Genomic DNA, 26,307 nt, shown 5'->3' on the forward strand with positions numbered 1-26,307 from the left:
CTCAGTTTGTACTATATTTCAAAGCCCATAACAGAATAAGACTGATGATGTCTTTATGAAAGCAGTTGTATTCTAACTGCTCTTTTTTTTAATTGAAAAACCAAACAAAACAGTACTGGTTCAGGTATCAATATGAAATTTCTTTAGTTTGTATAGTACTACCACGCTACCTACTTAATTTTTCTGGTTCATTATGACGTGACTGTACAGACAGTTGAACCCATGCCTCTGAAGGTTTCCTATGGGGGGGTGGGAGACACAAGTGCACAGGACAAGAATCTGTCTTGGTGCTTTCATGTATGTCCACAATCTCAACAGGTAAGGCTAGGCTGAGACTGTTAATTCAAAAGCAAAAATCTGCACTTAAAGTGTGTTTCAAGTTCTGTTCTGTTTTAAATACTGAGTGGAAGAATGGGTTGTAGGGGTTTGGGTAGGAGAAAGGGGGTGGGGTGTGTGAGTGTGTGATTTTCTTTAGGTCTCTGCTTCATCAGTCTTCGAAATTGCTTAAACGTTTTTTTTGCCATTATTGCAGGCAGCGCACATAAAACCTTATGTACGCTTGTGCTTTGTTGACTGTGGGTCAGTAGAGTGCTTTTTTGATAGTATGTGGATTTCCAAAGATACTCCACTGTGTAGCTGATAAAAACGGGGCCAGATCTTCAACTTGTCCTGTTGCCACTTGGTGTCACTCTGAGTGTTGGGCCCAGTATCTGATAGGTGACTCCCTTCCAGTGATTGTGGATGAGTAGAAATCCTTTTTGGATCTTATTCTACCTAGCTAATTAAAGCAGGTCAGAATATTTAATTTTTTCATGGGATGTCTTTTTTTGTGGGTGTTGCTTTTTAGTTTTAACATGAATGCAGTTCTTTTTGACTTTGTATAAGGAAACAAACAACATCCTCCACCCAAAAATATATACTCTCACTGCAACTGTTTCTGTTACCTTGGGACATAGAAATAGGGAAATGAATTATAACTGGTAGTAGTTCAAAAGCACTACTTAGTGATTCAGGCTAGCTGTGGACTGTTTCGTAACAGCATGTCTATGTGTCTACTTGTTCAATACATCTAACATAAAACAATGTGAGTTAGGGTTCCTGGAAACCTATGTCACCTTCATTTTTTTAGGTGACAAGCGTTCAGATTTGATATTACTAGGGACTGATTTGCAGTTACCTAAATTAAGTATGTAAATTCAGAAGGCTTTGAGTGATTGAGGCGTCTGTCTCTTTCTGTTGAATATATGGGGAGCTTAGGCACTGTAAGTACCCACAACTTGTACCCACATCCCATCCAACTGGTATAATATAACCACAGGTGTTTCCAATTCCAGAGACATGGGAAAACCTGAAGGAATGTGGCAATATTCTGGCTACAGAATTCCCTGAAGAATGTTTTGATCGCTATTTTTATTTTATTTTTATTTTAAATTTTTATATTTTTAATTTTTATTTTATTTATTTTTATTTATTTTTATTTTTTATTTTTAATTTTTATTTTATTTTTATTTAATTTTAATTTTATTTTAATTTTATTTTAATTTTATTTTTTAAAATTTTAATTTTAATTTTTATTTTTATTTTATTATTGTTTTATTTTATATTAACCCACCCCCTCTGCAAACAACTTACACCGTTGTTTCTGATTAGCCTAATACAACTTGTGCAATATGGCTTATTGGATATATTTTACTTAGCAAAGACAGTGCAGGATTGTAGGCTGAGCTGTATTAACTCTGCTGTTGAGTTGGTAACAGTTAAGAGTGCCAGGACTAGACATTGCTAGGGATCAGAGGCGAGGTTTACTGATAGGGAGTCTGCTAGGTACTGTGTATATAGTTTTAGGAACAATCATAAAAAATACAAATGATGGTTGAAAGTACCAGTTCTCCAGAGCTGTAAACAAGCATGAACAGAACTGTATTAAGAAACAATTAGCATTAAAAACCTGAAATAAAATACTTAATATTTTCTTAGGTGCCTGTTTAAACATTTCAATCATGAATGAAGTCTCAAGAAGGGGGGAAAAAAAACCTCCTTTGTTATTAATGAAGTATTAAAAAAAAAAAAAAAAAAGAGGAGGTCTTTGTGTATTTTCAAGTAAATGGGGTAGTACTGAAAATAATGCTGGAGGAATTGTAATTGATAGGAAAAGGGAAGTTAAAGGGGCTTTTTATTAAGTGAAGGACACATGTTCACAACAGTTGTTAGCTCCAGTACCAAAGACCATAGAAGTATTATACACAATACATAAAAGCGTAAATATTCTGTAATTAATTTACTGCTGTTACTTGAAACAAGTAGAATGCTGGTGCATTGCATTATAAACTTAAAGTAAAAATAAATTTTATTCCATTCTATAAATTCTGTTACTTTTAATTATACATTCTAATTACAATTACATTTAAATTTTAAATGGTTGGGAACTGAAAAATAAAGGGAGTTCAGAAATATTTTGATCTCACTAATATATATTTTATCCAGTTTTTAAGTCCTGAAGTTCCAGAAGGGTAAAATGCTGAAGCAGGATCATCTTCAGAATTATAAACCTGTCTAGTCTGAAGTTAGTTTTGGATAAAGTTGTGAAGAAGATGATGTGTTTAATAAATTGGATGTAATTAATAAAATATCACAAGATAGCAGCATGACTAATACTGCACAACATTTTTCCCCTTTGGAAGTCTGTTCTTTAATTACATATCTTTAATATACGTGTACGCCTTTGTATATAACGTAGAAAGGTGTGTCTTTAATAAAGACAAATTTGATAGTGTTCTCTGTTTAAAATGCTTGCAATGTAGTTTGCGCAAAGCAGAACAAAATTGTTAGTTGATTGCAGAAGTACCATCAGTGATCAAGACGAAGCAGTGCTCGGCTGATAGAGATCTGTTAGGTTTCATGTGTATCATTTCTTCTGTTTTGATCCGTCTCATTTTATCACTAATACGTTGTCAACACGGATCATTCAGTTGGGTGTAGTTGTTGTGTATTTTCATGTAGCTAATACCTTCTTATAAATGTACTAATAAAGACTGTAGGTAATTTCTTTATAAGAATTAGGAGTCATACTGCAGAAAAGCTGGACCTTGAGAAGGATTCATGAGAGCTTGCTGCAAGTTGGAAGTAACCAGGCAAATATAGCCCTTGCCATGCATACTACACAAGGAATATCAGTTAGTGACAGGCTGCCTTTGAATGTGGAGTAAGTTGATGGCTGATGTCTTGCTGAAGGAAATACACCCAGCATAGATATTTATATTTTTAAATGAAACCTTTTAAATGTTGTAGTAATTTCTCTTGAAGTGCACTATGTTTTCTGTTGCTTGTAGCCAATGAAGTCCAGATTTAATATGCTTCTTTTTCATTAAAAAGTAGTACTTGCTTCCAACAAAAGTTGTGAGTTTACATCAGAAATTACTGGATGAGGTTCTTTCTTCTCTATGTTGTATCTGAGGCTAGATTAGCCTATTACAGTGTTTTTTCCTAGCCTTTAAAATATCCAAAGCTGGTCTGCAGCTTGTAATTTTCCCAAAATGCAGTGTGTTTGAATTGCTGTTTGTAGCTAAAGGTTTTTCTCTGCAGCCATGAAATTGAGTTGCCTTGTTAATTGCACTCTGCTACTGTTAAGAGAAGATCCTAGGCAAACTATCAACCTTTTTGCAGATTTTTCCATACTGTGAGCCTCTGACTTGTGTTCGGACAATTATAACCAAGGCAGCTGGATTCAGTTTATCAAGTATGTGAAAGGTGGTTTCTCTGCCCAACTTTCATCACTTTGGTCGTTACTGGTCAGAATTTGGCTTCAGGATTTCTCAGAATGAGAACATTTGCTCTTTCCGGTCAAAACTATTTTGTTTCCGCAGTGGCATTTTCTTAACTCTAATCTGATGTCTTTCCCCACCCCCCCACCCCCCCCCCCTTTTTTTTTTTTAATGAGACAGCTATTCCCCAGCTATTTGATTGTTTCAAAGGTTTCCAAACCCCTTGTTCCCTGGGCATGTCTTCAGCAGCACCCCCTGCCTGCTTGTTGCTGCTCTCTGCTTTGTGCTGGCACAGCTGAATGTGCAGCTGTGTGGGGAACTGATCCAACTGAAAAATAACCTAGCAGAAAAAAGTGATGCAATTGCCCTAGAATGTGAAACCTCAGCCTCAGGTTTTTCCAGAGGAGGTTGATGAGTTGTCATGTAGGCTTTTGGATGCTGTCCGCATTGTGAATCCAGCTACAACTGGAATATATACTTGTGAACTTTGCTACTGTATTCCTCGGGAAGGCCAGGATTTTACCAAAATTATTGTGCCACTACTCTTGGAGGAAACTGACGCTATGCAGTAGTTGGAGGTTTGTTTTTTCTTTTTTCCTTTTTTTTCCCCTTCCCTTCTTCTCTCCATGACTCTGGTTTCCATAAGGAGTAGACAGTGATCGTTAAAGTTTGGGTTCTAGTTGGATGCTGTTCAATGAGCTCATGGACTGTGACATCATCTGTGTTCTCCTTGGGGAACTTTATTTTGTAGAAGGGGGTCATATATATTGGCTGTGTTCCAGCCTGTGACTGGGGGCAGCTAACAGTTGTGCAAGTGGAGACATACTTTTACCGTTTGCCTCCTTTGAGTTGCTGTTCTCTAAGCAAAATTCCTGGAAGTAGAAGTAGATAATGCAGTTAATGAATGATTTGGGAATGACGTGCAATTATTCACATCACAGTTACTAAAACACAATAAATACTGCACTAAAATAATTCTTATTGTTGTACTCAAGTGGTGATTGCATTTTTATGTACTATGTCAGAACAGTTTTAATACTTACTTTGTTTATAGATAGATAGTGGCTGCATTGTCAAAAGCACTAATATAAAAATATTGTAAGTAATTTATAAGATAGTGTTAATTCATCCAAAGACATGTTGTAGCAATTGTTAGGATAAAATTTAAAACTGAAAAAAAATACAGAATGTTTGTTGAGGCGCTCGTTTGTGAAGTCACAGCCTAAAACCTAAATCTAAACACTTTTCGATTGTTCTTTTCTAAAGTTGTTCAGTTGTGAGAACAACTCCCAAATTCAACAATATACGTGTGTTGCTTTGTACTTACAATTACAGGTTTGTAGAGAATTCCTCTATAGTGGATAATGTCTTAGTCTTTTAGGACTTTGAAGGTAAGTATTGTCATTAGGAAGCATGTTCTGAGGTACCAGAGTAGTAGGAGTCATCTTATAAAATGTAAGAGAACTTCCCAGCATAGGTAGGATTGTGCTCGTTGCTGTGGGGTTCCTGCTGGGCTTTCTTTCATTCACTGATGAGTCCTGAGGAACTAGAAAGGATTTTAAGTAGTATAGAAATCTGAAGGAGTTGAGGAGGAGCTGGCTATATTTCAAATAAGTGGGATTTTTAGGTCGCAGGTTTTTTTATGTTGTTGTTTGTAATTGTTAGTAACTGGCAGAAATTGTGTTGCTTCTGTTGAGAGCCGTTGATTTCATCTTCAGGTGCTGTTGTTAAATTTTGGGTGGTTCAGTTTCAAGTCGTTGAAGCTATTACATTAAATTCCTACAAAAGGAAGAAAGAATGTTATCTTAAGCTTAGAACATTACAGTGTTCTTTATAAATAGTGCTTGTGTGGGTAGGGTTTAACACTGGAAGATTGTTGTTATAGAATATAGCTGGACTGTGGTTTGTGACTGGTTGTCTGAAAATTTTCATTTTGGGCATAGTTCCAAATAAACACTTCATTGTTGAAAGTCATTTTGTGGAATATGCACTTTGAAGGATTTTTAAGTTTCATGTAATTCCATTGTGTTCCTTCACTGACATTCTCAATGTTTTAAGACCTTTCATAGAGTTCATTATCTAAAGGTTTTCTGTAACAGTAAACTCCTTGTCAAACTCGTGTATGTCTTACACATTTAATACTTAGTCTCCTCTGCAACTCATAGCTGGACTTGATCATAGAACGGTGGGCTTCTCACCACTTTTCCAGATGAGGATGTGTAGTTTTTAATAAAATTACTTAAAAGTCTATTTGGTGACTTCTATTTCTTGAATGTATGATTGCTTTGCCTTTATGTATCTGCCTTCATTCTGTGTTAAAAGGAAGACATGCTTGAGGCTTTTGTTTGTCTCTCTGGTACTTTTCGGCACAAATCTCTGGAGGAAATGTAGAACAACCTCTTTCCTGAAGCCTTGGAACAAAAGGCGGGAGCTGCGTTTTGGAGTTCTACTCTCTACAACATATTTTTTTTGGTGATGGACTCATCCTTGGAATTTCCTCACCTTTTGATGTCTTTAATTTTATGGCCCAGCAGTGTTCATCTTGCTAGGTTAAAAACACTATTGTGGATAAAACCTGCACTATATAATAAGCTGTTTCCATAACCTGCATATGTCTCCTAGGGGTTTAATGAACATATTTTTCCTGGAACTGTCAGATTTAAAGCAATGCATGGGTCCTTTTCTTGCTTCTCTTGTGCAGTTCTTCAGCTAATATTCTATCTTACTATTTGTTTTCACATCAGATAAGCTCTTAAGTGCTTCTTTAAAAATTAACATTTAAAAATAAATTTCTATTTGAGAAAACAAGTATTGATTTACACAGAAGAATTTGGAGCTTTGTGGTGTTTTTGTTAGGTTGGGTGTTTTTTCTTGTTGTTGGTGGTGTGGTTTGTTTTTTGTGTGTTTTGTTGGGTTTTTTTGTTTGGGTTTTTTTGTTTTGTGATTTGTTTTTTAAATTTATCTTTTCAGGGGTGTATAATCAAGTTAATGTTTGCTCTTAACTTCTAGAAGTTCAGCAAGCCAAAAATCTGTGTTAGACACGTTTAGCCTTGCAAAGTGCCACTAGATGGTGTCAGTATCTAGTTCACTTTTTCCTTACTCAAGCACTAAAATACTCAAAGTGCTCCATGTTTGCATCACTTTCAAAGGCCTCTTAAATTTTCAGATATCATAAAGTAGGTTTGTTATAGCAGATCATAAAAGCCATCCTTGTGTGACTCTCTGATTTGTGATTAGATGTGCTAAAAATGACAAGTGGATATCATTCAGTCTAGACATTTTGCTCCTGATTTTCACCTACTTGTTGTCTAGGTTATGTATTTAGTCTCTGGATATGAAGAGAGATTGTTTACAGTATTACTGAAACAATGATGTAGTTTATAAAGTTTTATAATGTTCTTATGAAATTATGTAGATTAAAAGCTGTAGCATGCTGAAACCACACACATGATAACTATGTAAAATCTAGTTTGTTTTTGCTATGTGAAATCAAAGAATCTTGAACAGGGGCAAATAAGAAAACCAGTGTCATCCCCTGTCCTGATTCTGAAATGTCCCTTCGCCTGAGTTGTAGTAAGAAAGGAAGGCAGACTCTTAGGAGGCAAATAATTAAGGGTGTCAGTATTAAAGTAACTGTAGATATTACAAAGTCGGTAGTTCTGGGTGGCTGTAAAAACCTGTAAGAAGAGGAAACCAGTAGAATGTGATTGTATTAACTCATTGAGGGTCAGCTCTGCAGCATAAGACAGATTCCAAAGTGAGCCGGGGCTGAAGAGGCTTCTTACTCTCCAGTAGTTCTAATTTTTTGGGTGGAAAGATGGTGTTTTTCTTTTCAGAGCTATTTTAGGTAAACATTCTTTATTCTTATCAAGCAGTGTAGGAGAGTTTACAAATCATGGAAGGAGGGGCTGGCCACTTGGGAAGAATATAAGGCTGTTGTCAGAGGATGTAGGGAGGCAACTAGGAAAGCTAAGGCCTCCTTAGAATTAAACCTGGCGAGAGGGGTCAGGGACAACAGAAAGAGCTTATTCAAATACATGGCAGATAAAACTAACACCAGAGGCAATGTAGGCCCACTGATGAATGGGGTGGGTGCCCTGGTGACAGAAGATACAGAGAAGGCAGAGTTACTGAATGCCTTCTTTGTCTGTGTCTACTCTGCCGGAGGCTGTCCTGAGGAGCCCCGTACCCCTGAGGCCCCAGAGGAAGGCAGGGCAATGGAGGAGTTTGCCTCAGTTGATGAGGACTGGGTTAGGGACCAGTTAAGCAATCTGGACATCCATAAATCCATGGGTCCAGATGGGATGCACCCGCGGGTGCTGAGGGAGCTGGCTGAAGTCATTGCTGGACCACTCTCCATCATCTTTGCCAAGTCTTGGGAAATGGGAGAGGTGCCTGAGGACTGGAGGAAAGCAAATGTCACTCCAGTCTTCAAAAAGGGCAAGAAGGAGAACCCGGGCAACTATAGACGGGTCAGCCTCACCTCCATCCCTGGGAAAGTGATGGAACACCTTATCCTTGGTGCCATCTTAAGATATATCAAGGATAAGAGGGTCATCAGGGGCAGTCAACATGGCTTCACCAAGGGGAAGTCGTGCTTGACCAACCTCATAGCCTTTTATGAAGAAGTAACAAGGTGGATAGATGATGGCAGAGCAGTGGATGTGGTCTACCTTGACTTCAGCAAAGCATTTGACACCGTCTCCCACAGCATCCTCATGGCAAAACTGAAGAAGTGTGGACTGGATGATCGGGTAGTGAGGTGGACCGCAAACTGGCTGAAGGAAAGAAGCCAGAGAGTCGTGGTCAGTGGGGCGGAGTCTGGTTGGAGGCCTGTATCTAGTGGAGTGCCTCAGGGGTCAGTTCTGGGACCAATACTATTCAATATATTCATCAACGACTTGGATGAGGGAACTGAGTGTACTATCAGCAAGTTTGCTGATGACACCAAGCTGGGAGGAGTGGCTGACACGCCAGAGGGCTGTGCTGCCATCCAGCGAGATCTGGACAGGCTGGAGAGTTGGGCAGGGAAAAATTTGATGAAATATAACAAGGGAAAACGTAGAGTCTTACATCTGGGCAGGAACAACCCCAGGTTCCAGTATAAGTTGGGGAATGACCTATTAGAGAGCAGTGTAGGGGAAAGGGACCTGGGGGTCCTGGTGGACAGCAGGATGACCATGAGCCAGCACTGTGCCCTTGTGGCCAAGAAGGCCAATGGCATCCTGGGGTGTATTAGAAGGGGGGTGGTTAGTAGGTCGAGAGAGGTTCTCCTTCCCCTCTACTCTGCCCTGGTGAGACCTCATCTGGAATATTGTGTCCAGTTCTGGGCCCCTCAGTTCCAGAAGGATAGGGAACTGCTGGAGAGAGTCTAGCGCAGAGCCAGAAAGCTGATTAAGGGAGTGGAGCATCTCCCTTATGAGGAAAGGCTGAGGGAGCTGGGTCTCTTTAGCTTGGAGAAGAGGAGACTGAGGGGTGACTAAAGGGTGAGTGTCACGAGGATGGAGCCAGGCTCTTCTTGGTGACAACCAACAGTAAGACAAGGGGTAATGGGTTCAAGCTGGAACACAAGAGGTTCCACTTAAATTTGAGAAGAAACTTCTTCTCAGTGAGGGTGACGGAACACTGGAACAGGCTGCCCAGGGAGGTTGTGGATTCTCCTTCTCTGGAGATATTCAAAACCCGCCTGGACGCCTTCCTGTGTAACCTCACCTAGGTGTTCCTGCTCCGGCAGGGGGATTGGACTAGATGATCTTTTGAGGTCCCTTCCAATCCCTAACATTCTGTGATTCTGTGTGATTCTGTGATTGTGATTGATCTGAAAAGCTACATATACCTTTGGGTCATGCGCATGCACACACACACACATCCCCTGCACCCTGCCTTTCTATCCAGGTTAGGGTGGTAAATGCTGTATCTGCCAGTCCATAGGTTGTACAGTTTTCAAGAGTCTGATCATAAGGGTTTCCCGTTAGGCAAATAATGTAAATTGCCAGGTTTTGGAGAGAAATGTTAACAGGAAGAGCATAAGCCGGTAAAATAAGTAATGAAATGCTGGGCAGAAGGATCGAAATAGGTAACTGAGTACCTGATTTAGGAATTCTTGAGTCACTAGTCTAATATTGTTTTAGATGTCTGAATGTGGTCTCTCAGCTTTGTGCTTTTCAGAAGGTTTTCTGTGGTTGACTATATTGTTTTATTAATATAGTTGAGAGTTAAGCAAGAAATGATGTTCTACTCTCGACACTCAGTCTTGTTCTTGAGTCCAGACATGCATTTTCTAGATGCTTAGGAGTATTTTGCATGGTGAAAAAATAAGTTTCTATGCATTTTACCTCCAACAATTCCGTAGGTTTAGGAATTTCAGTGGCAAGCTTTTAGATTGGAAAAGCTCAGTAAGAAGTTCCTAGTCAGAAGATAGCGTGCAGAGTTCTACTGTGCCTAAGAGTGATTTCAAAGCACTAATTCAGTTTAAAAAAGATCATTTTAACTGTAATGGGGTAATTTACTTGCATCCATAAAAATGAGAGCTGGCCCTGTGTTGAAGGAGGGGCAGTACTTAATAGAATTTTTCTCTGTCAAAAATTGTCTCACCTTGGAATGACCAGTCTTGGATGAAAAGTAAAATGAAATTGCAGCCTTTAGTTTTGGTTGTGTGTTATTATTATTGTTATTAATTTATTTTTAATACTACTTATGTGATCCATGACAGAAGTGACTTTCTTTTCCATTTCTGATAAACCAGAGAATATCATCCTATAATTTAAAGTCATGTCACTGATGAAGCATGGCCTATGTTTCAGATAGGAACTTGTGTAAAACTTTTGTTGCTCAACAGATTCACTGTTTCCTTTTTTTTCTTCTTAATCTAGAATAAAGTTCGTAATTTGAGGGGTTTGCACTAATTTCTTATAGTTATAAACTTAATTTAAGGGAGAGTTTGCTTGTAGTTCCATAATACACTTCTCGAATAAGATACTCTATTTCTACACCATAGAACTCAGGATAAATTCCTGCTTACTGATAGAGTGGAAAGTATGATAGAGTTCAGATTTATGGTTCATGTTCTACTGCTTTAAAACTAGTAGGCTTTTTTGTTTTTCAGAAATCTTGCTTTCATAATTTTTTTTCTAGTCTTATATTCGAGATTCATTTTAGGGATATGCTTGATTAGGGATGTTTCATGTGGGTTCTTGAAAAAAAAAATGCTCTCTTGAATCCTGTTTTTCTGCCTGTTCCTTAAATCCTTTTCAGCAGAGCTTGAGTGTTGTGGAGCAGATGTTTAATCTAGATGTAAAGGTGGCTGAAATAACCTATCACAGATAACTGATGGTAAATACTCGTTAAATACTGAAATTGTGCATCAGTAACAGTTTCTGGTTGTCTAACTTTCATAAGGAGGAAAGGGATGTTTAGCTGCCGTATGATGGATCCCTCCATCATTCATTGTTACACATTTTCAGTACAAAACTGAGAATTTCAGCATTTCATCTTCAAGAAGTTAAGTAGAACTAGAATACTATCAGTCTAGAAGGCAAGGCTGGATCCCTAGAAGAGATTGCTGAATGCAGAAGTGGGATTGGGCATTTCAGACACTGGAGAAGAGGTTTGTAGTGTCTTTGTTCCTCCGAGTGATGTCACCTTCTGTAGAATGAATGCCTTATCTTCTTACCATGCAAACGTGAAATATGCTTCAGCAGTCCATGCTTTACCTGTACTTGTACGTTTTAATTGTAACATGAGCCTGGCACCATTAAAGCAGTCATTTCAACTGTTAGTATGGGAAGTTGCTAAACTTTATGAAGAATGGAAGAGTTAGAAAATAATTTGCAAACAGCAGCACTCTAAGAAAAACTGGTAGAATATCATGGAGCAAAGAGTCTTTATTATAAGAACTTTTCCCAGTGTTAAATGGAGGTGCTGGAATTTGTCTGGGCAAGTTTCTCCATGAGCAGTGCCATTAGTGGAATTTAGGTTCCTGTGCCTCCCAATCTTCCTCCTCCCCTGACACCAGGCTTTATGGGGTCTGAATGAGTGAACACCTTCAGATCTGGTCATCTCTGCCTTTTTTTCAGTGCTTCTCCCCTCTGTTCCCTTCTCTCTGGCTGGGGAACAGGGCTGCACATGCTCTGACTAGCTAGAGGTTAGGAGCAAGGAGAAAAGCTTGAGCTCTATACCTATTAGTTATACTTGCATAAGGAATGTTTTGGTCACTGAATAGCAGTAAGGTGCCTTTTTTTTTCTCTCTCGTTTTTGTGTGTGTTTTTTTTTTTTTCCCCTTTTTTTTTAGGCCTTCTGTTGCTTCCCTATTTTTGTAATTTTTTTTAACTTTATGTTTTTTATCAGCTTCTTAGTAGTACCTCAACTGCTTTAGGGAAACATGTTTCAACTCTCTTGTTTAATGGATATGCTGATGTGGGTCCTCCTACATTTCTCAACAGCTACACTGAAAAAGTTCTCAGTTTTATTTTCCGGGTATAAATCCTTAGCGCTGTATTTAATATTCTTTTCATCTTTTTATTTTATCCATATCCCATGTATAATTGACTACAATAGTTACTTAAAAAAAAAAGATTACAAGAAGTTCTCGGTTTCTTAAATCTTGCATAATATGGTGCTCTTGACCTAAGTATTTGAAATGTGCTTTTATTTTTAACATTGGGATAGGTACTGCTGGAGTAAAAAAAAAAAAAAAAAAATTTGTTTCAGTGTGGTGCATTACAAAACTGTTTCGTAGTATGTGTGTTTTTTCCTCTTTGGGAGAGTAAAATCATTCCCATGTCGAAAAGCTAATTATGCATTACTGTTGAAAAGTCATTATTGATACCTGGGAAAAGGTGAATCTAGAAGGAGTGTTTGGAGCAGGAGGTTATTTCGTATTGTGAGTATTCTTCATAGCTTAACTACAGAATGTCACTGAAATATGGTTAGTCTTAACATTCTTAAACTTACGTTGTTAGGCTTCAGTCTATCCTTCAGCTTGTACCAATTTTTTGGGGGTGCCTAGTAGGGGAGGACTTGTATTCTTAAGTTGTGAAAGACTTAGCCTGATTGACAAGATTAAATGTTTTATTCAGCTAAATTGCATGTAAACATTTACACATTGCATTTTGATAGTGTAAGGATGATGAGTGTTCTAGTTTTTTTTTCTACTGTGACATGTAAATGAATTTTTAGTGGGGAAGAAGGAGGTTGCAGGAATGGTGATTTGAGAAATCTGTTGCTAAGTAGAACTAATATTCTGCTGATCAGAGGAGTTCTTAGCATTGTTTTCCAGGTTAGTCTTGGTCTCAGATGTTGAATAAAATGTAAGCTTTTTTTCACTTGGTTTTGTTTTTCTAGTTACTGAAAGAAAGGGCATGTGAAATTGATTTCTCTTTGTATGTCCCTCTGCACCAGTTCTTTAGAAATTACAGGACATCAGGGAGCATGGTAAATGAGCTACATGATTAAATTTTTAAATCTTGCAACAGCTTTGTCCATGATGAAAATCCCAACATTTCAAATGATTTCTGTTGTTATAGGATTTCTTTAAAATATTGCTTGATTTACATTTGTAAGATTAATAATAAATATACTTGTGGGTTGACGTTTCATAAACCAAAATTATAATCTTAAGGAATGCATTACCCACAACAGTGTACTTATTGTGGCAGTGTTACTTTTATTAAACCATTTATCATTTTAATGTTGTGTATGCTGACTCTTAAGGTTTTCTATCTTTTTCTTCAAAGAAAATCCAGCAAAACAAATTCAACATTGATTTTTCTTTCCTACAGCATTATCTGCATACCAGAGGTACTACAGTTTACAATCTGACTACTGGAAGGTCTGTATATGCTGCTCTTTTTTTAATGTATTGTTGTAAATGATTGAATTTCTGAAACAGATTAATTTCAATATGAGTATCAACCTACAATTACTTTTTGGCATGTTAATTGAGTCTTAATGGAAATGTTCACATGTATGTACAATTTATTATAAGTCTAAGTGGAAAAAAATAACACCATTTGTTGAAATGGCAGATCAATTAACTTGACACATTTTAGATTTTATATTTAATTATTATTATCCATTACTTCAGTTTTTATTATGTAAGTGTAGATATTTGGATGCGTATGAGTATTGAGAGAATCATAACCACTTGAAAGTTGAACTCGTACTATAAAAAAATCTTCTCAGGTTGCTTTCTATTTCCACAGATGCCAAATTGTTTAAAATCCCTTTCAGTATTTTAGATAACCTTCTTATGTAAGACAGGAAAAAATCCTGTTAGTATAGCTGTCTTATCTGTTATCCGTGTACAGGTATCAGAACTTTAAATATAATTAAAAATTTCTTACGGCAATATTGTAAAAATATTTAGCATAGTTATATTGTTACATGAAATAATTTGAAGCTCCTGATTGAGACAGAGGTGCAGGAAAGCATGTGACACAGTACAGACTTGTGTGGTCTCAAGCAGCTGTTTTCCTTAAAAGCGTGAGTAGGTGCTTATTTCAAATGGAGAGAGCTCACTCTGGAAAGACATCAATACCATATATATGCCGGCATTAGAGAAACAATATGGTCTGTGTTCTTTGTGTTTTATCGAGACTGCAAGTATGTTCTGAAAGATCCTGTGACAAACTTTTCCCATTTGGGAGAGCAGAAAGGGAGAAAGGCAGGATAAAGAAAGGCTACAAGAGTCAACTGAAATAAGTGTCTTGTGGCAGGAGAGGTCCCATTGGAGGGTCCTCAGAAAACTGTTCATATTGTCTTGTAAAGCCCCTGCTCCAGTAGAAGTTGCATGAGTGCCATTTTTGCACCAAGCCATTTTGGAGTTGAAGTAGTTTCTTCAGAAATAACCTCTGCAGTTTAAAAATTATAGCAATAAAAGCATTCATCTGTTCTTCTTACTTACTACTTACATGCTCTCAGAGAGTTAATGATTGCTGTAAATGAGTGTCAAAATGGATCTATTAATTAAGTATTGTAATAGTTTCTGTTGTTTGTACTCTTCACACGTGAAGCATTTCAGGATAGTTTGTGACTTGAATTGTTTTTCTGGCTTTTGTTCTAATGGCTCATTATTAGAAGAAGTGATAGATGATTAGTAAATTATTTTTCCTGCATTTTCAGAGAGTTCAGGATGAAGTGTAAATGATTATAAGTATTTCCACAGATGCAGAGTGTTTCAGCATGGCTCAGAATATTATCTGCAATGAAAATAAATGCAAATTCTCATTATTTGCCAGTTCCATTTCAAGAGCATGCATGGCAGTAAAATGTGTGATCTGTGCTTGACTTATGGAAAACAATTTCTGTTTGTATGCAGTGTGCTAATATTCTAACACACGTGTTTCTTGTGTATATCTAAGTTTTTCCATGCAGAGATAATTTCAAAGAATTCCAGTTGCAAATGTGAGAGCATTGTTTAGGGCTGACAAAAGAGCATTTTGGCTTCTACAAAGAAAACAAACAAACAAACCACAGCATTAAACCCAAGTAATTTTTCTTCAGGTTGGCCTCACCTGGGAAAGATACTGTGGTGATCTCATTACAAGCTTCCTTAGAAATGTGTAGTCCAAAGTGGTTTTTTTTCCGTAATAATTTTGTAGATTTGCTTAATTTTTGTATGCGTCAAAAGAGCCTGAAGGAGTCCAGAAACATTTTTCACTTAGAAACTTTTTTTGCTGAAACTGATAAAAATCACAGGTGAATCATATTTCATCTTATTAATGGTGATGAAGCCAGTATGGAGTGGGCAGTGGGAAGGTGCTTGGATTGGATCTAGAGAAAGGCCTCCACCTCCCCACAGCTGAGAGGTTTTCTTGTTGTCCATAATGCCTTGTATCTATAAGAAACCATTTGGTCAAGACTAGTAAGTTTGTAATGTATTTTTTGGTCATCCTTAGATGCTGTTTTGCTATATGTCGTAATTACAATTTTTCAGCAAGATACAGATGACTTTAAAAAAAAAAGTCACATTTCCTTGTTCTACTGTTACGGGCTTGCGGTGTTTTGTTTTGGTTTGAAGTCCTTACACGGTTAGGTGTCTTCAGTTGTTGGAATGTGTGATGGCACGGAAAGGAAGAGAAAGAAAGGTGTGAAGAAAGGCTGGCATTTATGAGCTTTGAGGAAAACTCTGTGAGAGTACTGAGGAATTGATGGAGAGTGCTGAATCACATGAAGGTTATTATATAAGGCAGGTTTGAAAGCAGACTGGAACAGGCTTGTAAACTTAGGCAGCATATCTGAAATTACTGTGATGCAGTGCAAATTTATGTGGTTGAAATAAGTGTCCTGTATCATCTTTGTTTTATCAACTGAAAACGTCTAGAAAGAATGAGAGATTTTAGGTTGTTTTGGGTATAGTTCGACCTCCTTATGTAGCATTTTTAGTCTCTGCTACTTTGCTGCATGGGGTTGGTAATTGAGCTTTATTGTTGAGGATTGTTCATTATATGATATTCATTCTACAATTCATCTTTTTTTTTTCCTTTCACTAAGAAAAGCATTTTACTTTTTTTTTTGGTACATTTTTCTGATAGTCTGAATTTTTTACCATGACATTTTCTGTCAGAATTTGATGCATGGGGTTTTTTGTTGGTAATAAAGTAAGCATTTTGTTGATTCTATGGAACAAAAAGAAAAAAATCACACATATATTCTGAATATATGTTATAGTGATGGAAGTGAAGGTGAAAGGTTAGGAAGATGCTGTATTTTGCCATTTACCAGGTCACTATTCCCTCCATTCTGATGAGATATTACTTCCTTTCAAAGAAGTAGTACCTGTATGGATAATTTTGAAAGAGCTGGGTTGCATTATGCCACATATTTCTAAATAGTCCACTTTTTGCAGTAATGTCTTTGGGCACCCACAGATCAACGTAAAATGTCATGCAAAATGACTGAGTTTCTGCAATTTTTGTTCCACACAGGCACTGTGGTACCTTAACTCTCTATTTAAAAAAAAAAAACTTGACTTGAAATCTTATGAAGTAATATCTCAACTTGGATAAAGGCTGAGATAACTTAAAAGAGTTCTTGCATTCAAGTGCTTTTCTCAATGTTTCTTCTTGTTGTGTGCCAGTGCTAAAATAAATCTCCCTTCTGTGTGATATATTTCAGTCTGATTTCTTTTAAAAACACTTCTGTGTCAACTTGTTGGGGGAAGTGAGGAGGACTGTGGGGGATGAATGGAGAGGAAGGGCAGTTCAGGAGAGGTAGACAACAGCTAGAAGTGCAGCTTATGGATTTTGGTGCTACTGAGAAAATCAAGATATCAAGTGTAAGTATCTGCCATGGTTATCAGTTCTGATGTATTCTGAGGAGGCAGGGTTAGAAGCTCAGCGAGGAGTAAGATATTCCTGATTTTATCCAAACATGATGGCAGATATCTGGCACCTGGAAAAAGTTATTTTAATCATCTCATGTGGTTGTATTATAACGCAGTTGATCATACTGAACTCTTTTATGTAATGTCTGCATTTGGGTGGGGCTGTCCTAACAGAAGTTTCAGTACATGAGTGAATTGAGTGTGCGTAAGTGTCCAACACCACGATCTGTTGCATCGACATAGTTGCCCAGGGCAGGGGAGACCTAGAAACCTTCCTCCACAGATGTGGGGCTAAAGAGGTTTCAGTGATCACTAGAGTGATACCTGGGAGGATTTTACAGAAGAGGCTTGTTGTCTGGTACTTTGATTAAATCTCGTCTGCTTTGGCATGACATTGCTATAGCAGCCCTTATGTGGTTTGATAATCTTGATTAAAGTATATTTGTGGACTTCTGCAGGTAGGCGCGTGTTGACATATTGTCAGTTAGAAATTGCATGCCTGTAGTTGTTGCAACACAGAAGTGAATCAATAAAACTTTTCTGTATGAGTGTATTAGGTAGCAGCAAGCTCCCGTATGCTGGTTCTCCGCAGTGTTTCTGTGAGCCATCTATTATTGACATCTCTGTGGTTGAGAAATGAATACATAGCTTTCTGGACAGGATTTTAGTCAAATCCAGAGGATTGTGGACAAGTTAGGAGGAGCAATGAGGAAAGCACTGCCATTGTACCTTATTCTGACTGTGTTAATTCATCAAAGAGAAGTATCCTGTCTGTCTTCAGGAATTTTATAAAAAGCTGTGCTTCTTCAGAGTAACAGAGGGTACACAGATACTTAAACATTTCTATCTATATGTCAATAAGTAGGAGGATTGCTATGGCATGGTATTTAGAAATGCATCTAAGTAAACCTTAAAATTATGGAAGTTGCTGTGAAAATGAGTTAGTTCTGTATCAAGGAGGACTATTTAACATGGACTAGGATGCTACAACTTTATAGAAGTTAATCTAAGAGGATGCCTTACAAAGAAAAGAAACCTCAATTTATGCAGTTATACTCAACTGTAGTATCTCTTTATAGAGGAGTGCTTTGATTGGATCAGTCAGAATGTTCCTTGACATGTTCGAAGAACACTTAATTAGTGAGTTACATCCTCCAACTTGAATTCAGAGATAGACTTCTTGTTAGCTGGAAAGTTGCTTAGAAGAAAAGTAAATCTGTCAGGCACTCTTTATCATTGTTATGAAAGTGGTCCTAATCACCTTTTTTTTTAATAAACATTTCAGTTATGTGGTCAGGGCAAAAACATCAAAGAAGTTTAGTAAACTCCAAGGAGGATTTTCAAAGACCTACTTCTGTCTTCCAGTGGATTTTAAGAATATCTGGGTGCAAATACGGTACAAATGGAATTTAGAGTCGTAAGGGTATACTGTAGAAGACTGAAACAGTCTGGTTTTAAAATACAGCTTGATAAAACTGAGAAGAATCCAAAACCATGCAGAGGTATTTAAAAAAAAAAAAGCCAAAACCCTAAAATTCTCTTTAGAAAGCTCAGGAGAATGCAACTGTGTATATGTCCTAGTCATGGAAGAGAGGTGTAATCCTGGTCTATGCTGAGTTGTTGATTCATTACAGAAAGCAATTTTATAATTTTCCTTGTTATGTGTACCTGAAGTGTAATTTAGTATCAGCTAAGTTTTTTACAATGCTGTTTTATAATTAAACCTACGTAGAGATGGTACTAGGAGTATTCTCAACTTTATGGCTAAAACACTTTTAATTAGTAGTAAGGCTTTTTTTTCCAAAGAACTGAAGTAACAAAAGACCATGAGTGTTTGTTTTTAAATGAGACCTGTTGCTTGTTTTAATATCTTTATGTAGCTTCTTTTCATCTTTCTACCTATTCCATTTTCAATAGGCCAAATGTCATTTTTGGTATGTTTTTTTAGTGCTATAAAATAGGAAAACAATTAAAAAACATTAATGCTTTCATTTTGTATGTTTTGCTGTTTCTCTTTCTCCAAACTGTAAGTCTATTTCCCCCTTTTTAAATAGTTGGACAAAAAGCAATTACTAGACATAGTGATAACAGCAAATAAGAGAACATTTTGCACCTTAGAGGATCTGTTATAAGACAGCAATTTTCTACTTCATTGACTCACAACTGTTTTATTTTCTGCAGTAACTTCAAAATACCAAGTAGTGTGTTTAGACAGAATTCATCAAAACTTCCATTATTTTTTTAATTAGATATAAATGCTTAGTTTAATTGAAACAGTATGATGGTATAGGAACAGTAGAAATTGCTGGAGCAGGCACCTTCCTGAAAATACAAGTTGGAGAAGGCAGTAGGATAAGTTGTGAATGCTGATTTTTTTCAAGCCCATAGTTTTTTGGACCTTTTTTTTTAAGAGAATAGATATGCCATATAAGGAGACAGTTTTGCCCATAAGAGAACAAAATTTTAAAATGACACAAAAACCCTTTAGTATAAATTGTTGCCATGTAGCAACCCAGGACATGTACAGGAAAAACAGAAAGACACAAACAGTCCCTTTGATCAGAGGAGACTTAATCAGAGAAGCACATAGAAGAAGTCTCAGTCAGGAAGGTAAGATTCAAAAATCATCAGTGAAGGTGAAATTTGCTGAGATTAAGGGCATCACAGAAGGAATTGGGAGATGTAGTATGTGACCTCAAGGTGGATAATGTGAAAAAGTGCAATTCAGAATATATTTGCAAAATAAAATCAAAATTATAGATTAGGAATGAAATAAATAGAAATTTCAGAGAAAATCAGTAAAAAATAAAAATGGACATTGAATAAAGATTCAGCAGCTCTGGAAAGCATTGAGAAGGGAAATATCATTAATATCTTCTGTATGCTTTTTGCTTCTGCCTGAAAATATTGCGGTCATGAGTGCAGCACATGGGATTGTATACCACCCCTCACTTTTGACTAAAGCAACAGTTTTTAGATTGCAGTCCTTTCACTAGAAGGGTTTTTTGACAGTGGCATTCTGATCATGTTCTGAAAAGGTACGAAATATAGCTGTTTCAAGATCTGTTGTAGACCAAGAGGGAGAGAGAAGCATGATACTAGTTTATGGAACAGGAAATACAAAATAGAGATGAGTTTGAAAGGAAAGTCCTGATTTTTAAATACTGAAGACAGTAGGTCATCGTAATGATCATTTAATAGAATAGGCATTTTTAGGAGACTGTTGTGGAAAGCAATCTGGAAATACAGTCTTGAGTCTGATACAGCATGATAATATAGAATGGCAAGCTATTATGTCAGAAAATAAGAGAAGGGGAGGGAGAAGGCTGAGCAGAGAAAAAACTGTAACACTGAGTGAGACTGAACAAGTAATATGAGGAAGAGGAAAGTGTGGCTAGAGGAAGACTCACAGGGAGTGGGGGAAGGAAAATTGTAGCCCTGAGAATCTGAATGTAAAGAAAATAAGAGAAGTAAAAACATACTTCAAGGCTAAGAGCATATGGGGAGAAAGGAGGAAGATATATATAGAATAATACAGGAATGGATTGTGGGAGGTCTGAAATGATACTTTTGCCAGCTTTCTCTCTAACAGCAACCTCTGTGTCATAAATTCACCAGGCATGGTGGGAGAGATTTAAAAGAAAATAAAAAATCTAGGGAAGATGGATACTGTTCAGGTAGGGAGCACAATATCGCTCTCCATCAAAGGACTGGTTGTCCTCTGCTTTGAGGAAGGCAGAAGAAGGTAAGAGTGTGAAGCACTGAGGATCACCCGGGAAGATAGATAAGTAGATAGTAAAAATTTGGCGTGTTTAGACTGGAGGAAATTACAATAGTGTGGCTTCAGCTGATAAAAATGAACTGTCTGTCCTGACCATGCTGGAGAGTCCATGGCAAGGGGAGGAGTGAGTTAAGATGACAGAAACTCCACTCTTCTTAGTTAAACAATGAAGATTTTTAATGTATGTAGCTGGTCCTGCAACTGGTTATAACTTAATAATTTTCTGTCAGAAAAGAAAGGGTTTTGCAGGAAATCAGGAGCAAAGGATCTAGCAATTGCACAAAGTCTTTCACTGAGCTGCTGATGAAAAATAACCTGAGCACATGTTTTCCATAATATTTAATTTTTTGGGAGGCAGTGGGTAAGGAGTGAGTAATTCTCTTCAGTGAAAGCTTTTCACTTTGATCCTAAAATATACAAAATGAGGAGGGGGAGAAAAGTGATACATCATCATCAAAGGTCATTTTAAAGAAAAATCAGTAAAAAGCCTACCACAAAGCCCATAGCTAGCAATATCTGTTTCTCCAAAGATTTTTAAAGGTTATTCATATATTTAGATCATGTGCTTGTCCCTTCAGTATGTCAAGATGGATAGAAATTACATGTGAGAAGGTATTAGAAAAGCTAGAAAAGTTGTTAAAAGAACAAGACCTACGAGAAATTTGGAGTAGGAAGACTGATAAATTGAGGGCTAAATTTATGAATTGTGCACCATATAATCTCTCTTCTGTATTGCAATACTTGATAGCTTTGGTAACACTGCAAATAAGGTTATTTCAGCATCCCATAGGTGTGATTTGTTAGCATGGTTACTCAGTGATGTTAAAAAATCGGGATTCTTAAATGCAAACTGTGTTTATGAAGACTAACTGGAATTCTGCCTCTTAAGGGTAAAAGAATTATGTGTACACTTTCAAAATATTTCAGAGAAAATCATTAATAAATAAAGAGAAACTCTGGAATGCCGGAGAGATAATGATGATTGTGTTACCAGTAACACTTGGTCATCTATAATATAGACACAAAATAGAGCAAGTGAATAAATGTATTTGGGTTTCAGAAAAAGATCTCTTAATATTGGATACTAAAAATAATTGTTATTTCTTGTAAATCAGTAAAGCAGACAGATTTAAAGAAGTATACTTTTTTTTCCTAAAACATGTTAAATGAATGCCACCTAGAAAGATTAAGGAGAAAATGTGCTGTGTTTCATACCGTTAATTAGAATAAAGTACAACTGATCCCTAGATTAAAAAAAGAGTATACATTTACCCAGATATTTCTTAAAGGGTAATAAATCTTAAGAGTTACAGTTTTGGGGTTTGTGCATTCTGGGGGGTGTGTATGTGTCTAAAATTCTGTTCCTCTGTTAGATAAAACAGAGAATTCTTAGGTAGTCTCATAACAGAGAAAGAAGCAGATACTCTTTTGTTAATGAAGACAAATAATGCAGCATATCCAATTTTGTTTAAGTAAAATTGTACAAGGTTCTAATAATTAACTCTTTTATTAGATGATTTATCTAACGCAATTATGATGGGAGGCCATATTCCCTCTCCTTGAAAGGAATCAAGAGTAGGTGTAAAGTCTTAAAAAGAATGAAACTGACATTTTGACATGTTGCCTTTGACCTCCAGATAAATTTGATAAATTGCATCTTTATGTCTCTATTAACCATCATCATACAAAACAAAGGAATCCTCCTCTGCGCATATAAACTATGTACCTGTTTGGGTCACAAAGAGTATGAGGTCTTTTTAGGGAGCATGTATTTTGCTATTTGATTAGAAATATTTTGCATTTTCACTAAAATAGAAAAAATTTCACTTCAGTGTCTGCAGTTCTATATTTCTTCAGTGTTTATTCATTCATTAAGCCACTCATCCCTTTTAATCAATGGATTTACAAGAACTCAAAACTCAAGGAAATCTGTAATGTACTCAGAATGTTAATAGTAAAAGAGGAAAGAATGCGCTTTGGGGAAAACCTTTGCGTGGGTTAGAAGGAGAAGACAAGCCAATCTCAGATGAAACACTCCCCTCTCACTCTAGCATGGTATCTGTTTCCAAACAATATTTATAACGTTTTCTAATGGTGATGCTTCACCCTGGAAATGCTCTGTTTCCTGTGGATGTATGATCTCTGTCTAGAAGCCTAAATACTCTGGATGGAAATAGGATAAGTATTGATGGAAAAGTCTCTGCAGAAAAGCTTTTTATCCATGTTGAATTCTCCTATTGCAGAAGTTTCCTTTGTGCAGAAAAAAACCCCACCTGTCATCGTCCATCTACTAGTACTTAGAATATTAGCATGCTTCCTTTCACCAGTCCCTATGATAAGAGTGCAGGATGCTAAAATGAGACATGCTAAAGTGTGGCAGTGGAAAAACCTCATCAATTCAGGCTGTTCAGAGAGAGGCATATTTAGTTGAGTAGAACAGTTCTGACTTGAACGGAGGGCATGTCTTCAGTGGACAAGAATATTATTTGAATGTTGATAATACTGAATGACCAAATGTTTCTTTTTCCAAATGTAAACAACTATATTGACAATGTGTGTGATGCTTGCTTTTTCAAAAGAATTCTGTTGTTTGCAGAAGCCACAGCAATGGTACACATACTTAATCCTCCATATGATTGCTCCTTCATTGCTTGGAAAAGGTTAAAACAAAACACACCACACTTTTTCTTATCTGCTGTTTGTAGATTACTGTTTGACAATAAGCTGTAAGTAGATAGTGTGCCTCAGTAATGAGTGGCATTTCTTCAGAAATGAATCCTTTACATTTTAAGGTTCTTTCCTTAAAAGAGGAAATATTTTCTTAGTTTTAGAAACAAAGAATTGCCTTATTTTGCAAATTTCTAGGTTTTGAATCTGCTTTCTCCAGAACTGACATCTCAGTTCTAGTTGTTTAAATACTCTTTCAAGCATATACCTAATTAAAGTATTCTGCTGCATTGTTTCCTCCTTTTCCCAGGGATGCAGATTTAGTCTTTTCTGTGTGGTGGAGGTGGGTGGGGGAGAAGGGGTTGAAGTGTGAGTGGTTCTGGTACAAATAGATGGAGAAGGTAGCAGGTGGGAGGAAGGGAAGACATAGAGCTTGGGGTCTCTTTCGTAAAGAACCTGTACGAGTAGCTTGTGTGAGGCTAACAAGTTCATGCTTTGAAGAGAAAGCAAGTCATTTAAAATGTTTTTGGAGTAGTGTTTGAGCATGATTGTGCTCCGCTCTGTGAAGCACCCTTACAAGGATGTGTATTTAGAGCAGAAATAGAAATCAATTCTGCCTCTCGTGTTTACTTGCACGAAGGTGTAGAGGGAGGTAATCTCTGTCTGCTTGCCTTCGTGGAGCACATCAAGTGAGGTCAGTGCTAAAACCCCCGAGTGTTCACCTTAAAGGGAAGGCCAGGTGCTGAAAGAATGCTGGAGATGCAAATGCTGAAGCGTGCTAACAACAAACAAATAGTTTCAAGTAAAAGTATTTTTAAGTGTATGCTAAGAAGGTCTGCAGCTACCTAGAAAACCTGTAGCTAATCATCTGTTCCTATGCAGCTTGCAAGCTTATAGTGAGTAAACAGGGATTTACCAGCATTCAGAAGCTGGGAATTATTAGCTTGTCACCCTCAACCACTTCTCTGGGCTGCTATATTCAGATTATTTGGCACTAATTCCTAAGTCACTGTGCAGTATCATTTCGTTTTGTACAAGTTATCCCTCCCAACTTCTGAGGGATAACTCAAAACTCGTAACTTCTATTCCTTATGCTGTGTCATTTTTCTCATCTCATTTGCCAGAGAAGTGGGACTGATGAGAGATCTAATGTCTCGGATAAGGGAGAAATAAGTTGGGGATTTCCCACTCTCTTTTCTCTATCCCAACCTCGTCTTTGTTCTTCAAGGCCAAAAAGTTCCTCAATTAAATTTTATCTGGTATTACCAGCCAAAATAAATGTAACTATTTTCCTGGTTTCCTCATTCAGTCTTTCTTTGTGGATTAAGTTTTTACTTAGTGTTTTTCTTATTGCAGGCATTGTTCTAGCCTCTTCTTTCTGAATTCTCAATGTCATCAGAAAAACAGCAATAAAACTCTATTGCCAAATATCATAACTACACTGATACTGTCTAATGTGTTTTCAAAAAGTAATGCAGGTATTGTTTTTCTCTCCACCCAAAGAGGATTGGGATCCATTTCATGCATTTACCTGTTGGACTCTGATTCTTGGGATCAGACACAGATCCATTCCCAGCTCTCTTAACAATGCAGTCAGAACTTTGTGAACTTTTTCTGAAAACAAGTAAACTGAAAAATCTGTTCCCAGTCCTGGTAAACACTGAAGAAGGGGAGATGGATCAAATAGGATGCAGTAAAGGGAGGCAGGGAAGAAAAGGGGGGATGGTGGAAGAGGGATTCATTCGTATGTGCAGTTAGCTTGAACTTTTTTTGGAAAGGAAAGGAAAAGATAAACTGATGATAATTCCAAATGACTAATTGTAGCTAATGGATGAAAACCCATAATGGTGACAGAGAAGGGAAAATCTCTTTAAACGAGGCTAGTGCTGATGGCGATACTTTCTGTTATTTTGTCAACTGCTTCAGGGAATTAATGCTTACTGCATTTTCCAGAAGTTTTTGTATTACTGGTTGTATAGAAAGTTGCATCAGTTTTGCAGAATGCTGCAGACTCACAATGTTTTAATTGTTTCAAAAAGCAGCTGGAGAAATTCAGGGAAGAAAAATCCATTAAGAGCAATTAAATATGAAGACGTTTTGTCTGGCTCTAGAAACCTCTGAACCACCGATCAGTGGAGGTTGGGAGGGTATTCCTGGGAGGGGAAGGCTTAAAATAATTATAGAAAAGTGAATGAAATTACTCCTAGTAGTAACTTCAACAGCAGCCTTTTAAAAGTTGAATATTACTGCTGAATTATACAATAGCCTGCCTGCTCCCTCCAGGATCAGCTACGGGGAGTTATGTTTCCATTTGGTGACATAGCCTTTACTTTTTGGAGAGGAAGCATGATTTTCTGATTAAATGCAATCATTGGATGTTGTCTAGAGCAGAATTATTCTGTGGACCCGTACAAGAATTTCGGTACACTTTATTCTGTTCTCTCTCTCTGAAATCCATAAAGATATAATAACATAAATCGAATTGTCCATCTGGTTCATGATGGAGCTTTATAACCATCTCAATTCTGTTTCTGATCTCAAAATCTAGTCAAACAGAACCCTCTGTCTGTCTGGAACTTGTACATAAGTTCTGAAGAAAAGCTCGTCTGGAGGGTACTTCCACTTCACTCAGACAGTATGTCTTTCAGACGAATGGCAGCTTTTTTCTTTCCTAAACTTTCTTCCATATTCATTGATGTCAAACAAATTCCTTGGGAGTCTCTCCTCCACCATAATGGCTATAACACTGGTTTTTACGGAAAGAGAACATGTAG

The 26,307-nt window shown here is 37.1% G+C and overlaps 1 protein-coding gene across 15 annotated transcripts in view; it reads left to right on the forward strand.

Moving 5' to 3' along the window:
- Window positions 1-26,307, forward strand: part of KDM6A (lysine demethylase 6A) — a 162,556-nt gene that overhangs the window by 36,822 nt on the left and 99,427 nt on the right. For all 15 annotated transcript variants that reach the window (XM_065654482.1, XM_065654441.1, XM_065654456.1 and 12 more), the window contains exon 4: window positions 13,541-13,590. In XM_065654482.1, coding sequence (XP_065510554.1) covers window positions 13,541-13,590 — 50 coding nt within the window. The remainder of the gene's footprint in view (window positions 1-13,540; window positions 13,591-26,307) is intronic.

Source organism: Caloenas nicobarica, chromosome 1 (genome assembly GCF_036013445.1).
Source record: "Caloenas nicobarica isolate bCalNic1 chromosome 1, bCalNic1.hap1, whole genome shotgun sequence".
NCBI classification, from domain to species: domain Eukaryota; kingdom Metazoa; phylum Chordata; class Aves; order Columbiformes; family Columbidae; genus Caloenas; species Caloenas nicobarica.